We start from the raw sequence: 15,419 nt of genomic DNA, 5'->3' as shown, positions 1-15,419 counted from the left end.
TGCACTTATCTCACATGCTAGTAAAGTAATGCTCAAAATTCCCCAAGCCAGGCTTCAGCAATATGTGAACTGTGAACTTCCAGATGTTCAAGCTGGTTTTAGAAAAGGCAGAGGAACCAGAGATCAAATTGCCAACATCTGCTGGATCAAGGAAAAAGCAAGAGAGTTCCAGAAAAACATCTATTTCTGCTTTATTGACTATGCCAAAGCCTTTGACTGTGTGGATCACAAGAAACTGTGGACAATTCTTCAAGAGATGGGAATACCAGACCACCTAACCTGCCTCTTGAGAAACCTATATGCAGGTCAGGAAGCAACAGGTAGAACTGGACATGGAACAACAGACTGGTTCCAAATAGGAAAAGGAGTACGTCAAGGCTGTATATTGTCACCCTGCTTATTTAACTTATATGCAGAGTACATCATGAGAAACGCTGGGCTGGAAGAAGTACAAGCTGGAATCAAGATTGCTGGCAGAAATATCAATAACCTCAGATACGCAGATGACACCACCCTTGTGGCAGAAAGTGAAGAGGAACTAAAAAGCCTCTTGATGAAAGTGAAAGTGGAGAGTGAAAAAGTTGGCTTAAAGCTCCACATTCAGAACACGAAGATCATGGCATCTGGTCCCATCACTTCATGGGAAATAGATGGGGAAACAGTGGAAACAGTCTCAGACTTTTTTGGGGGGGGGCTCCAGAATCACTGCATATGGTGACTGCAGCCATGAAATTAAAAGACACTTACTCCTTGGAAGGAAAGTTATGACCAACCTAGATACCATATTGAAAAGCAGAGACATTACTTTGCCAACAAAGGTCCTTCTAGTCAAGGCTTTTTCCAGTGGTCATGTATGGATGTGAGAGTTGAACTGTGAAGAAAGCTGAGCGCCGAAGAATTGATGCTTTTGAACTGTGATGTTGGAGAAGACTCTTGAGAGTCCCTTGGACTGCAAGGAGATCCAACCAGTCCATTCTGAAGGAGATCAGCCCTGGGTGTTCTTTGAAAGGAATGATGCTAAAGCTGAAACTCCAGTACTTTGGCCACCTCATGCAAAGAGTTGACTCATTGGAAAAGACTCTGATTCTGGGAGGGATTGGGGGCAGGAGGAGAAGGGGACGACAGAGGATGAGATGGCTGGACGGCATCACTGACTCGATGGACGTGAGTCTGAGTGAACTCCCGAGTTGGTGATGGACAGGGAGGCCTGGCGTGATGCAATTCATGGGGTTGCAAATAGTCGGACACGACTGAGCAACTGAACTGAACCGATAGTAATATTAAAGTAATATTAAATTTAATATTAAAATAATATTAAATATTAAATATAAAGTAATATTAAATTTAAGTAATATATAGTAACATAGTACAAATATAGCCCATTTGTACTGTTTCTTAATTGAATAATTAAAAAGCAGCATCTGTTTATGTACTCACCAATTCATAAAAATTTATGTTGAAATATATTGAAAAAAGCAAGGTAAAAGGAAAATACAATTTAAATCTTACACAAAAATATACTATTGTGTAATAAGCATCACTGAAAATGAAACTATAATTACAAAATTAAGTAATCTTCATTACATATTTCAGTGAAATTATTCATTTATTTGAATTATTATAGCTTCCTAGAAATGCAGGAAGGCATTTTAAGAAAAATCTGGCTATAATATTTCCCATACATAAGGTATACTAAAATAGCAAATTTGCTCAAAATCATTCTAAGTGGAATTTTTATGACAAAACATACATGTATTAAATTTAATCATTACTTATTCTTTTGAAAAAAAGAAAAAGGCCTGAGGCTTATTTTACAAATGAATCGAATATTACTTATTTTTTTTTCCTCAGTAGCCCCACTGTTTCCAGATGTGAATGTCAGTAATCAATCCTATGGATAATTACTTTTATTATTTTCTTTGGAACCAGAAGCAGAGTTCATTGTCATTCAGGTGGCATTGTTGCAGCTCTGTTCTTTAAAAATGCACCTCTCCAAAGGTTATAGTCTCTCAAATAACCAAGAAATCTTTCTGCTCCTCAAGACTACACTGCTACCTGTTTCTTCTCATCTCAGGAATTACTTCTCAACATCCAAGTACTAGCTTATCTCATTTTGACTGAATTCTTATCAACAAAGTATTCATCTTTATAGTGACCTAACCATTGCCTTTTTCCTTACAGGAAGTAAGAAGAATCAATTTGGATGTTACCTGCTATGTACTTCACAACATTAATACATTAAACTTATAGAACCTCACCTCTCCTCAGGATTCTGTTCTTCTAACTCCTACAGTTCTTTCCAAGACACAGTTCTATTGTCGGAGTGCAGACAATGGCAAAGAAAAGCCACAGAATTAGTCACCTAAATGTGCTGAAGGTAAAGCTTTGAGTTTTTACATATGGACTTAAATCTAAGAGCTTCTGTTATTTCACCGTTTCTCCTAAGAAGTAACTCAGTTCTATTATAATGTTCCTAAAGCAGAAGAAATGGAGTAGCCAGATAAACAAATGGATAGTCCTCTCAAAAGATTTAATGGTCTGTCAAGACAAGTAAGCTAGAGTAGCTTTAAAGTGATGAGCTATATAATGAGCAATGGCTATTTAAGATAAATAAAATCATTTTAATCCTTTGTGTTCATTTCTTATATATTTTCAGCTTGTACCCAATAAGCTGTCCTTAAGCTCAGCCCCAATTCAGGGCGTTTTGTGCCACATCAGTTCAATCCCTGTAGGTATGAGTACAGAAGCTTCATCATACTAACCTAAACCTCCAGTATTTTAGAGCATGGAGTAGATATGGAGGAGGGGATGTCCGTGCATAAGCATTAGTTGGGACCAAGAAAAGCCTTCTGGCACACACAGTAGCCACTCCTGATTGGCTAATGGTGAGGTGCTAAATGTTGACTATGTGGAGCTAAGGAGATTGCAGTCAGATCACAGGTGGGCAAACTCGGCATTAGTGCCTTTTCACCATATCTCCTAGCTTATCCAAGACGTTCCAGTTTATGCCTCTTGTCCTAATGTAACTGGTGCCCTCTTCACTCTCAAGTGTCTCAGTTTGAGCAATAATTTACATGGTGACCCTATTTATGGCAGAACTTTGTGAAATCCGCCCAGTTGGGCAGCTTTTCTGTATCAGCTTCCTGGATCCCAGTTCTGTTCATCCTATAGTTGGCCTCCCTGTGTCTTCCCCTAACTCTGCTAACCACGAATCTCCAGGAATTATTCCCTTCTTCCTTTTTCATGTCCCATAAAATTTCTCTCCTTCAAACTCCCTCAAAATTACCCTCCTATCCCTTTTCTTTTTTCATAGGAAACTTTAGACCCAGACAATGTTGACATTTAAACTGCACAGATGGTCAGCGCAGCACACTGGTCATTATTTTTAAAACATCCCTGATCCAGAGCTCATCAACAAAGAAGTCTCTCAGCCTGACTAAAGCAGTCTACCACAGCAGTGAGGGCCCAGATGTGTATTTTTCCAGAGGTCCACAGAAGATTCTCATGCTCAGGGCGCTGAGTAGTCCTGGCTTCACACAGCCCAGGCACCTTGCATGCCATCGCACCTGATTTTTATAATCCCACAGAGAAACAACGAAGGTAGTGCTGCGGTCAGGGGCACAAGGTTTTGAAAGAGTTTAAATCTGGGTTCCAACATTTGTTAGGCCATCTTTTATAGATCCCTGTACTTCAATTTTCCTTGTAAAATACAGTAACAGTACTTTTCCTCCTACCAGTGGTAAATATTGTTAGTACATGTAAAGCACCTACATCAATGCCTAGTACAGTAATTGCTTTAAAGATGCTAGCAATTATTACCTGTTTTACAATTGAGGACACTGCCAACATCACGTGGCTAGAGGTGATGCTGAGATGTACATCCAGATTTTCTGAATCTCAACTCCACGCTGTCTGTGACACCACTACTACCCAACACTCTCCTACACATGATACAAAGCAGTAATAGGCTAATCAATGATACGGGAAGGACTTTATCGTGCGACACTACATAACCACAGCCATACTTACAGCTACCTATCCACAGTGTAGATCCGAATAGTGAAGAGGGCTCAGAAACAGCATTACCATGATTCAGGTACAGGTATTGACCTTTATTTGGTAAAGAAAAACAGTTTTGATGATTTACCGAAGTTTTATAACACAATTTTATAGACAGAATTCTTGTTTTCTTTAAAAAAAAAAAGGTTTTGAACCAAATATGGTCTAGGTATAGTTTATTCACATAATGAAACTGCATCTGAACACAGCTTAAAATTCTCCCATCTCCGTCAGTTTTTCTCTTCTCAGCATTACAAAGGCCTCATTCCATCATCATGCTTAATTCCTCAGCACCTTCCATATTATTCCCAGGGGAAATTCCTGGGAAGAAGGGGATGGCTATCTTCCCTCAGAAAAACACTGATAACTTGAAATTTTTCTTACCACATTCTATGAGTATTCCCACAGCTCACAGAAAAAATATACCACTAGGACTTTAAAATCCTAAATTCTGGGCCTGACTATGTCATAAACTACAGAATAATCTTAAATAGGTCAGGAAACTTCCTCAGGCTTCTCATCTCAACTGCAAAAATTCAAGTCGAATTTGTTCCATCCTTTGTAGTTATTATGCATCTTCGCAGTAACCTTTTGACTTAATAAAGCAGCATTATATTCATTTTACAGAGGAAACAATCTCAAAGAGGTTATGCAATCTACCCAAACTCCCAGAGGTAGTAATATTGCAGAGCTAAACTTACACAACCTTGCTGAAGACCCTAGTACTGGCTCACACTGTGCTCCTAAGTTTGTTAAATGATCGAGACAGCAATTTTCCAAGTCTTTTCCAGTGATCACACGTTATAGTTCTACTTGTAATTTTTTATCTCTTTCAGCCAGTATTTAAATCGGAAAAAAACACATGTATTTGATCACCAAATTCAATTTACCATGGTTCTTTAACTATGCTTTAAAATTATCTTGTACTTTTACATTAAGTCCACAGAAAACTTATTTTTTTTTCAGAGAGTTTCTACCGCCTGCCTCTCTGAAAGCTTTTGGACTTACCTGTTTGGTTGTCAAAGCAGAGGCTGACAAAATTTTATAAACACCAATTCTTGCTTGTATTTTAAAAAAGTTATTTTATATGTAAAATTCATTCAAAACAAAGTAAGTCTCCACTAGTTCTTTTTCCCTGGAACAGTAATAAAAATATATTTTCTACTGTTTTGTATCCAGTCTCCTGTCTGCCATTATTCAGGAAACACTGTTATTGGACTTCAATGTCAAGCATCCCTTTCCTCAACAAAAAAAATTCAGTCTTAAGAGTCAGGAAAACTCTTCCTTTCACTATTCCACAGGAAGAATAAACCAGCTACCTACACTGGAAGATGAAGCTCTGAATGCTAAAGAAAGGATTCAGGATATTTCCCAAGAGGCTACATGACCAATTTAAAAGCTGATGATAGATTTGCTTAAAATACAGTAACTTTTATTTACAGTAAATTTATACATGTGCTGATTAGTCATGCTGATATTACATAAGAACACAAACTAAATCAAAGTTTAACAGAGAGAAAAGTCAATCCTATCAGCCATCCTGAAAATTCAACAGAGTTCATAAATAGCAAGCTCTCACAAAGAGGTAGCTCAACACAATTGGTAATTTATATAATTAAACCTGCTACAAATGAAGAAAATAAACAGGGCATGGGGATGAGGACAGGAAAAGTCCTGTCAAGATTCTCTTCATTTTGATTCTATGGCTTTCTTGCCTTCAGGGGGGAAGATTTTGACTTCAAAAGTCACAAAATATTTGAGAAGGGAATTTACATCTTGCTGTTCTAGATGGTATTCTTCAGCTATTTTCTTAGCAGTCCATGTGTCTGGATAAAGTTTATGATTATTGAGAAGTGTCAATGCCTCTACAATGGAAATTTTGCCTTTGGGAATGTTCTTAATGTTCATCATGTCAAACTGATGGTCTTTCGACAACCTGAACTCCGTAGGCTTCTGACGTGTTGTGGCATCCTTTACCTAGTATCAAAAGACAAAAACCAAAAAACAGGCTTTTAGGATGAGAGCAAAGATTTGACATCTACTTTCGTGCCTTGAATCTCTATTTTTCTTCTTCAAACAAGTATTACCCATGCTTCTCCAAACTACATTTTCTCTTTAAGATGAGTCTTAGTTTGATGGTGCTTTTGCCATATCGCCATTTCACAACCATAGTTCAATCATTAGGTAGAAATCAATCAAATGGATACCATCCACTCACCACATTATTTCATATATATTAAAAGAATAACAAGTTGGTTGGAAACAATAAACTGCTTTAGGGGGGCAGGAACCTGATGCTGCTTTAACAGCTTACCTGACAATCGTCATCCTTTTTCCTAGTTTTGTATTCATATTCAGTTCAGTTCAATCGCTCAGTCATTTCCAACTCTTTGCAACCCAATGGACTGCAGCACGCCAAGCCTCCCTGTCCATCACCAACTCCCAGAGTTTACTCAAATTCATGTCCATTGAGTCAGTGATGCCATCCAACCATCTCATCCTCAGTCGTCCCCGTCTCCCCCTGCCTTCAATCTTTCCCAGCATCAGGGTCTTTTCCAGTGAGTCAACTCTTCTCATCAGGAGGCCAAAGTACTGGAGCTTCAGCTCAACATCAGTCTTCCCAATGAATATTCAGGACTGTAAGGAGATCCAACCAGTCCATTCTAAGGAGATCAGTCCTGGGTGTTCTTTGGAAGGAATGATGCTAAAGCTGAAACTCCAGTACTTTGGCCACCTCATGCAAAGAGTTGACTCATTGGAAAAGACTCTGATGCTGGGAGGGATTGGGGGCAGGAAGAAAAGGGGACAACAGAGGATGAGATGGCTGGATGGCATCACCGACTCAATGGACGTGGGTTTGGGTGAACTCTGGGAGTTGGTGATGGACAGGGAGGCCTGGCGTGCTGCAATTTATGGGGTCGCAAAGAGTCGGACATGACTCAGCAACTGAACTGAACTGATGGGACCAGATGCCATGATCTTAGTTTTCTGAATATTGAGCCTTAAGCCAACTTTTTCACTCTCTTCTTTCACTTTCATCAAGAGGCTCTTTAGTTTTTCTTCACTTTCTGCCATAAGGGTGGTATCATCTGCTTATTTGAGGTAATTCATATTTCTCCCAGCAATCTTGATTCCAGCTTATGCTTCTTCCAGCCCAGCGTTTCTCATGATGTACTCTGCATAGAAGTTAAATAAGCAGGGTGACAATATACAGCCTTGACGTACTCCTTTTCCTATTTGGAACCAGTCTGCTGTTCCAAGTCCAGTTCTAACTGTAGCTTCCTGACCTGCACACAGATTTCTCAAGAGGCAGGTCAGGTGGTCTGGTATTCACATCTCCTTCAGAATTTTCCACAGTTTATTGTGATCCACACAGTCAAAGGCTTTGGCATAGCCAATAAAGCAGAAACAGATATTTTTCTGGAACTCTCTTGCTTTTTCGATGATCCAGCAGATGTTGGCAATTTGATCTCTGGTTCCTCTGCCTTTTCTAAAACCAGCTTGAACATCTGGAAGTTCATGGTTCACATATTGTTGAAGCCTGGCTTGGAGAATTTTGAGCATTACTTTACTAGTGTGTGAAATGAGTGCAATTGTGCAGTAGTTTGAGCATTCTTTGGCATTGCCTTTCTGTGGGATTGGAATGAAAACTGACCTTTTCCAGTCCTGTGGCCACTGAGTTTTCCAAATTTGCTGGCCTACTGAGTGCAGCACTTTCACAGCATCATCTTTCAGGATTTGAAACAGCTCAACTAGAATTCCATCACCTCCACTAGCTTTGTTCATAGTGATGCTTCCTAAGCCTACTTGACTTCACATTCCAGGATGTCTGGCTCTAGGTGAGTGATCACACCATAGTGATTATCTGGGTCGTGAAGATCTTTTTTGTACAGTTCTTCTGTGTATTCTTGCCACCTCTTCTTAATATCTTCTGCTTCTATTACGTCCATACCATTTCTGTCCTTTATTGAGCCCATCTTTGCCTGAAATGTTCCCTTGGTATCTCTAATTTTCTTGAAGAGATCTCTAGTTTTTCCCACTCTATTGTTTTCCTCTATTTCCTGGTGGCCTACAGTCCACGGGGGTCACAATGAGTCGGACACGACTAAGTGACTTCACTTTCACTGAGGAAGGCTTTCTTATCTCTCCTTGCTGTTCTTTGGTTAAATGGGTATATCTTTCCTTTTCTCCTTTGCTTTTGGCTTCTCTTCTTTTCTCAGCTATTTGTAAGGCCTCCTCAGATAGCCATTTTGCTTTTTTGCATTTCTTTTTCTTGGGGATGATCTTGCTCCCTGTCTCCTATATAATGTCACAAACCTCCGTCCATAGTTCATCAGGCTCTCTATCAATCTATTTCTCACTTCCACTATATAATCGTTAGGGATTTGATTGAGGTCATACGTGAATGGTCTAATGATTTGCCTTACTTCCTTCCATTTAAGTGTGAATTTGGCAATAAGGAGTTCATGATCTGAACCACAGTCAGCTCCCAGTCTTGTTTTTGCTGCTGTATAGAACTTCTCCATCTTTGGCTACAAAAAATATAATCAGTCTGATTCGTTGTTAACCATCTGGTGATGTCCATGTGTAGAGTCTTCTCTTGTGTTGTTGGAAGAGGGTGTTTGCTATGACCAGTTCATTCTCTTGGCAGAACTCTATTAGCCTTTGCCCTGCTACATTCTGTACCCCAAGGCCAAATATGCCTGTTACTCCAGTTATTTCATGACTTTCTACTTTTGCATTCCAGTCCCCTATGATGAAGAGGACATCCTTTTTTGGTGTTAGTTCTAGAAGGAATTGCAGGTCTTTATAGAACCATTCAACTTCAGCTCCTTCAGCACTACTAGTCAGGACATAGACTTGGATTACCAAGATATTGAATGGTTTGCCTTGGAAACAAACAGAGATCATTCTGTCGTTTTTGAGACTGCATCCCAGTACTGCATTTCGGACTCTTTTGTTGACTATGATGGCCACTCCATTTCTTCTAAGGGATTCTTGCCCACAGTAAGAGATATAATGGTCATATGAGTTAAATTCACCCATTCCAGTCCATTTTAGTTCGATGATTCCTAAAATGTCAACATTCATTCTTGCCATCTCCTGTTTGATCACTTCCAATTTGTCTTGATTCACGGGCCTAACATTCCAGGTTCCTATGCAATATTGCTCTTTACAGCATCGAATTTATATTATATGCCTCCAAACACCTTGAGTGAATTCAAATGTTGCTAGAGATCTTGCCTCTTCAGAGGAAATAAAATAATGCCTCCAAGACCTCAACAAATATAAAGAAAACCACCTATCCATACCCATCTTTCCACCTGTCTGAACCAAGCTTAATCCTCGGGTTTGTGCTCTGTATTTCATTCCTCTATCAGCTACATCAACTAAGCCCCCTGCCCCTTTACTTTTCCTTTCAAACGTGCCCTGCCTACTACTGCTTTTTGGTAAAAATATGAAAGTGCCCTGGCTGGTGCATAAATAAATTTAAAAAAAAAAAAGAAAGTGCCCTAGTCACCAACTACAAACACTCATCAAACCCAACAACTCTTCTTTTATGATCAGTTTCCTTCTGTTCAGTTCAGCTTTAAAAAATAGTACTTGTGATCTCAAATCCAGAGGATTACATCTTAATCCAGAGGACATTTTTTAAGCAAACACTGCCGACCACTCCCACATACCCACAACTATTTTTGCTTTGGTTTCCATACCACCTCCCTCCTAGTGTTCCATCTGTCTCCGCAGTGGTTCCTTCCTTGTGGTCTATTTCACTTCAGCTACCCTGTAAATGTTAGTATGCCCCCAAGTTCTGACCCAGGCCCTCTTCTCACTCTACACATTCCCCCCAAGCAATCCCACCACCCCCTTCTTATTATTATCCACACATCAATGACTCTCAAATATGGTCTCAAACCTTGATCTTTCTCCTGACTTTCAGATCCCAATTCCCAAATGACTACTACATTTTTACTTGATAACCTATAAGTACCTCAAAGATCAACTTGTCTAAAGCTGAACTTGTCCCTTTTCTCTGAAAATACAATTTTGTCCCCATGTTCTCTAGCTCAGGGACCAACTCCACCCATCTCTCATAGTCTACTTCAAAACTCAGTTTCTCTTACGTTATATTTGACATTTCCCTCTCCTCACTCATTACAACCAATCAATGACCAAATCCTGCTTATGCTTATAAGTCCCTCTCAAACCTGTTCATTCTCTCCCAGTCACTAATTACCCTTGTCCAAGCCAATGTCTCTTACAGGAACTACTGCAAAAGCCTGGTCTCCTCTTAACTGGGTAAAATGCCTTTCCCTCCCTCCCTCCCAGCCCACCCTCAAAACTGCCCTCAGAATGAAGCAAATCTGAAGTCACTCTTCCACAGGAAACTCTTCAATGACTTCCAACTGCCCTCAGGATAAAACTCAAATTCCTTAGCAAGACAAATATGACCTTCATGATTTGGCCCCTATTGACTTTCTACCCCACCCCATTTCATCAACCCTGATTCAGCCCTCATACTTTCTTCTAACTGTGGGTGTGTGCATTCTCAGTTGCTCAGTTGTGTCCAGCTCTTTGCAACCCCACCAGGCTCCTCTATCCATGGGACTTCCCAGGCAAGAAAACTGGAGTGAGTTGCCACTGCCTCCCTCCTCCAGGAGATCTTCCCCACCCAGGTAATGACCCAAGTCTCCTGCAGCTCCTGCACTGACAGATTATTTACCACTGAGCCACCAGCTAACTGTACTGAACTCTAAAGGCACCACACACTCTCCTACCTTCATATTGTAACTCTGGCCTGAAACACTCCTAACAACTTCTTCACGTTCCAGAAACTCAAGTTTCCCTTATCTTCCTAGTTCTGTATCTTCTTACCACCTAATATATACTTTTTTTATCCAGTTTTCCCTTCTGATTAATATTAAATACTAACATTAATACGACACTGAAAAAATCTGATAAATTCAACATCCTCTTTTAAAAAAAAAAAAAAAAACCCTTAGCAAATTAAAAATAGAACAAAACATCCTGTGATAAAAGTATTTTTCAATCAGACCAAATCACTTTATTTTAATTAATTACAGGCACCCTATGCAAGGAAAGAACAGGACAGAATAATAGACACAGTAAGAGGAGAATTAAGTATAAACACTAGAAAGAGAGAAAATTGTAATTCCATTCCAATGGTATGAGAATATCTTTAGAAAAATATAAAAGAATCAACTGAAAAACAAAGAGAAATAATAACCTAGCAAAGCAGGTACCTGCAATACAAAAATCACTTTTTTTGTGTGACTATTAGCAATAAATAGTTAAAAACTTAGGGAGAAAAGAGATCTCATAGTAACAATCTTCCCTCTACCCTTCAAAGACTCAATAAAACAAAAATGTTAATTCTCCTCAATTAATCTATAAATTCCAATTCAATTACACTCAAAATCAAAATAGGACTTTTCAAGAACCTGTTCATATGGGGAAAAAATGTGTGGCAAGAGTCAAAGAACTTCTGAAAAGAAAGAAAGATGATCATAACAGGTATCAAGATACTTTACAAAGTTTTATTAATTAAAATAGTATAATTCTAGTGTAGACATAGAAAAATAAATAGAACTCATGAATCCGTTAACAGACTTATAAGTGTATGTATTAACATTTTAAATGAGTGGGAAAAGGACTGGGTTATTCAATAAATTATATTTAGACAACTGACCATCCAGTTGAAAAGTTCTCCCTCACCAAAAACTTTATTTAATGCCAAATAAAGATTTTAACATAAAATATATAATCATAAAAGTAATAAGAAAATATAGAAGACTTTGTTAGACTAAGTCCATACAATGAAAGACAAAAAGGCTAATATATTTCACAAAATTTTGAATAGCAATAGATAAAAAGTTGGACAGAAGTAAATTATTTGGCATATGATAGCCACAGCATCACTGATGTCTAAAGACATCACAAATCATTAAGAAAATTATGAACCGCCCAAAAGAAAAAGAGACAAACATAAATAGGCACTTCAACCTTTTCTTCACTATCACTTGCCCATGAATGAGTCTATTCAGATTTTTCCTTATACCCCTCCAAGAAATTTTAACACCACTGTGTATCTCCTAAGTATTATATTTACATTCCTATATTTTATACATAAGAAGTATTAAATGGTTTTTGTTCCCCAAGAGTTAATTTTAGAATGAATAAGTACATGTGAGAGAAACAATTCTGAAGTATTATCCAACACCTGTCTAAATATAAAGAACACAAACATCAACCCCTATATATTTGTGTGTGTGTGTGTGTGAACATCTGATAACCGAACCCTATAACTGTTGTTGTAACAAGTTACAAACCTTACATGTGCGTTTTCTCTTCCCTACTTAAAATTATACTAATAACTATTAACATATCTGTGCAGTTTATTGCCTATCTACAGAGAAAGACTTTGGAGAATTTTAGAATGAAAAGGGAATGGTCACTGGTACTTCCCTCTCCTTTCATCAAACTCTTCTCCCTGCTTAGAAGCTTCCTGCCCCCATGAACTCATCTGGCTAACACCCAGCCGTTGTTCAGGCCACTTCCTCAGAAACCATCCCTGGTCCTTCTGTCTCAAACAGCTCCCTCTGATATGCTCAGTGCCTACATTTCCTCTTTACAGACTTCGCAATTATGTACCTGCGGCTGCTCATTTGTTTAATGCCTGTGTCCCTCACAACACTATAAGCACTGTGAGAGCAAGGACTAGAACTGCTGTGTTCATCACTGTTCACAGAGCACTTGTGCCTGATATTTACATACAGGTTCCCACTCCCAGTTTATTCTGCCATCTCCCTGTTTTTACAAATCCTATCTGAATATTTTCTTAAAAACAAACAAACAAAAAGCCCACCACCAACACAACACTAAAAAATGTTCTGATATCAGAACATACCTCAAACCACTGAAGGAAGAGAAAATAGTATTAAAGCTCTCTCTTAATACTACTACTACGTCGCTTCAGTCGTGTCTGACTCTGTGCGACCCCATAGACAGCAGCCCATCAGGCTCCCCCGTCCCTGGGATTCTCCAGGCAAGAACACTGGAGTGAGTTGCCATTTCCTTCTCCAATGCATGAAAGTGAAAAGTGAAAGTGAAGTCGCTCAGTCATGTCCAACCCTCAGCGACCCCATGGACTGCAGCCTTCCAGGCTCCTCCGTCCATGGGATTTTCCAGGCAATAGTACTGGAGTGGGGTGCCACTGCCTTCTCCAAAAGCTCTCTCTTGGTGTCATTCAAATGTCATTCAAGTGACCAATTGTCATTTGGTAGAAATTCCCTACCAAATCCTATAAATTCTGAAATAATAGAGGTGCATTCAAATAATCCTTTCACAAGTCTGTTACTTATTTTTTCACAAGTCTTTTAGATTTCAGTAAATACCCAATGAACAGAGGCATCTGTGTCTTGCTTAGACCTCTGTGCTTCAACTTTGCCAAAGCTCTGCATTCTGGTTCAGAAGCACACTGACACTTTTACACATGCAAAGCCCTCACTCTCTTACTATTTGCCACACTTCTCTACGTGATTCTCCTGGAACTCCAAGGACTTATAATATATATTTACTTAATGAAAACACACATTACCTGCAAAGAAGACACGGGATCTTGGGAATCAACATACACGTCTTTTAGTAAGGACAGCAGTTTGTCATCTTTCCTATCAATTTCTCCCTTAATTTCTGGATGGCCTAAGTAAAGAAAAAGAATGTTACAACTGTAAAGCCAAAGAAAATTTCCTATAAGATCCTAACACTTAACACAAAACAGTCACTTTTTCTCCCCAAAAACTTTAAAATTTTTATTTTGTATTGGGGTATAGCCGATTGACAATACTGTGGTAGTTTCAGGTGACCAGGAAAGGGACTCAGCCATACATATACACGTATCCATTCTCCCCCGAATCCCCCTCCTATCCAGGCTGGCACGTTAATACTGAGCAGAATTCCATGTGCTATACAATAGGCCCTTGTTGGTTACCCATTTTAAATACAGCAGCGTGTACATGACCTTCCCAAAGTCCCTAACTATCCCTTACACGGCCCCTCCTCCCCCGGCAACCATTAAGTTCGTTTTCTAAATCTTTGAGGTGCTTTCTGTTTAAGACAGTCCCTTTATTTTTTGCTTAATCAACATTCACTCGAACACAATAGGACGTGTTTTAAATGTAATTCATAATGCTAGGTCAAGTTCGGTGTCCACTGTTCGGCGAAGACGTCTAGAAAGTTCTCTTGCATAGGATTGCTTCTGATTCTGATTCCTTGTATCATGCCGCAAAGTATTAAAGCCGGCGAGGGCGGGGTCAGCATGGGCAGACGCAGACACCTCCAAGACTACGAAGTAGGCGGAGCCGCCGACTCCGCGGGAGCAAGGAGACAGTCTCAATGTCACCAGCCCAGTGGCGCGACTTTCCCGAGTTCGGCTGACCCCGGTGACTGCAACTGACCCCGGTCACCCCCACCACTGCACCAAGGTCCACCACTCAACCCACACCCGGAGACCGAGCGCCGGGACCCGAGGCGCCCCGGCACCACTTACTGCTCATCTGCTCTAGCAGGAGGTTCTTGGTGGAGGGGTGCCTGGGAGCGGGGGAAGGCTTCATTCTGCTGATTTCCCGTTCCGCCCGGTTCTCTAGGTTGAAATTCCTGACTGCGCGAGCCACTGCAGCCCCCATTTCTTCACAACATGATGCCCTAAGTTACACCACACGTGGTTAAACACCGGCGCGGGCGACCTCCGGGACACACCGGAGCATGCGCACGTCTGGGGGTGACCCGCGCTGGAGCTGCAAAACGCGCGCTAAATGCGTGCAGTTCGCCCCCTAGCGGTCGGGAGGGCACACGCCGCCTCTCCACCCAGAATATCTCAAAGGGAGCACCACCCTCTGGGGCGGAGACATACTCCCACCTGCGGCTGCTTCCCGCGATTTGGGGTGGGACTTAGGGTTTGGGCACACCTTGTTTTTACGCTCTTCAGCCTGGTGGAGTCCTGCGGGAAGCTTAATACAGTTTTATTGCCGGGATTTCCCCCAGGTTTTCTGATTTAATCCCTCCCGAGTGAGGCCTGGCGTTGGTTCAAGTTCCCCACGTGATCCCACAGTTGCAGGCTGAGAATCAAAGTCTAAGGTGCAACCAGAGGAAGCCAATATAAATGCAATTAATGGCTAAAGGAAGGTTCTAAAATAGCCCTTTCCTTTTTTTGTGAAAGGAAAATAGTGAAAGTTTACTCATCCTCGATGAATATTTGTTCTGTCGCTCTTTTGTTTAAATGTCGCTTATTTTCCTGTCCCGTTGCCTGTTGCGTCTGAATCTGAGCCCTGTTCTCTTTT

At 40.2% G+C, this 15,419-nt stretch overlaps 1 protein-coding gene across 1 annotated transcript; it reads right to left on the bottom strand.

Annotated features, from left to right (window-relative positions):
- Positions 1-5,469: 5,469 nt before the first annotated feature.
- Positions 5,470-14,901, bottom strand: NDUFAF4 (NADH:ubiquinone oxidoreductase complex assembly factor 4). The gene is made up of 3 exons (XM_055535437.1): positions 14,630-14,901; positions 13,679-13,782; positions 5,470-6,036 (listed from the first exon to the last, which is right to left on the bottom strand). The coding sequence occupies exons 1-3, from the start codon at positions 14,763-14,765 to the stop codon at positions 5,749-5,751; spliced, it is 528 nt and encodes a 175-aa protein (XP_055391412.1). The 5' UTR covers positions 14,766-14,901; the 3' UTR covers positions 5,470-5,748.
- Between the last annotated feature and the right edge of the window lie 518 nt (positions 14,902-15,419).

This window comes from Bubalus kerabau, chromosome 9 (genome assembly GCF_029407905.1).
Source record: "Bubalus kerabau isolate K-KA32 ecotype Philippines breed swamp buffalo chromosome 9, PCC_UOA_SB_1v2, whole genome shotgun sequence".
NCBI classification, from domain to species: domain Eukaryota; kingdom Metazoa; phylum Chordata; class Mammalia; order Artiodactyla; family Bovidae; genus Bubalus; species Bubalus kerabau.
This window is presented reverse-complemented; position numbering and strand designations above follow the sequence as displayed.

Excerpts from the sequence above, each read along its gene's own strand:
- NDUFAF4 (XM_055535437.1), bottom strand. The coding sequence starts at position 14,765 with ATGGGGGCTGCAGTGGCTCGCGCAGTCAGGAATTTCAACCTAGAGAAC. Across the intron at positions 13,783-14,629 it reads CCTGCTAGAGCAGATGAGCA|GCCATCCAGAAATTAAGGGA; the intron begins GTAAGTGGTGCC and ends TTCTTTACTTAG. Across the intron at positions 6,037-13,678 it reads ATCCCGTGTCTTCTTTGCAG|GTAAAGGATGCCACAACACG; the intron begins GTAATGTGTGTT and ends TTTTGATACTAG.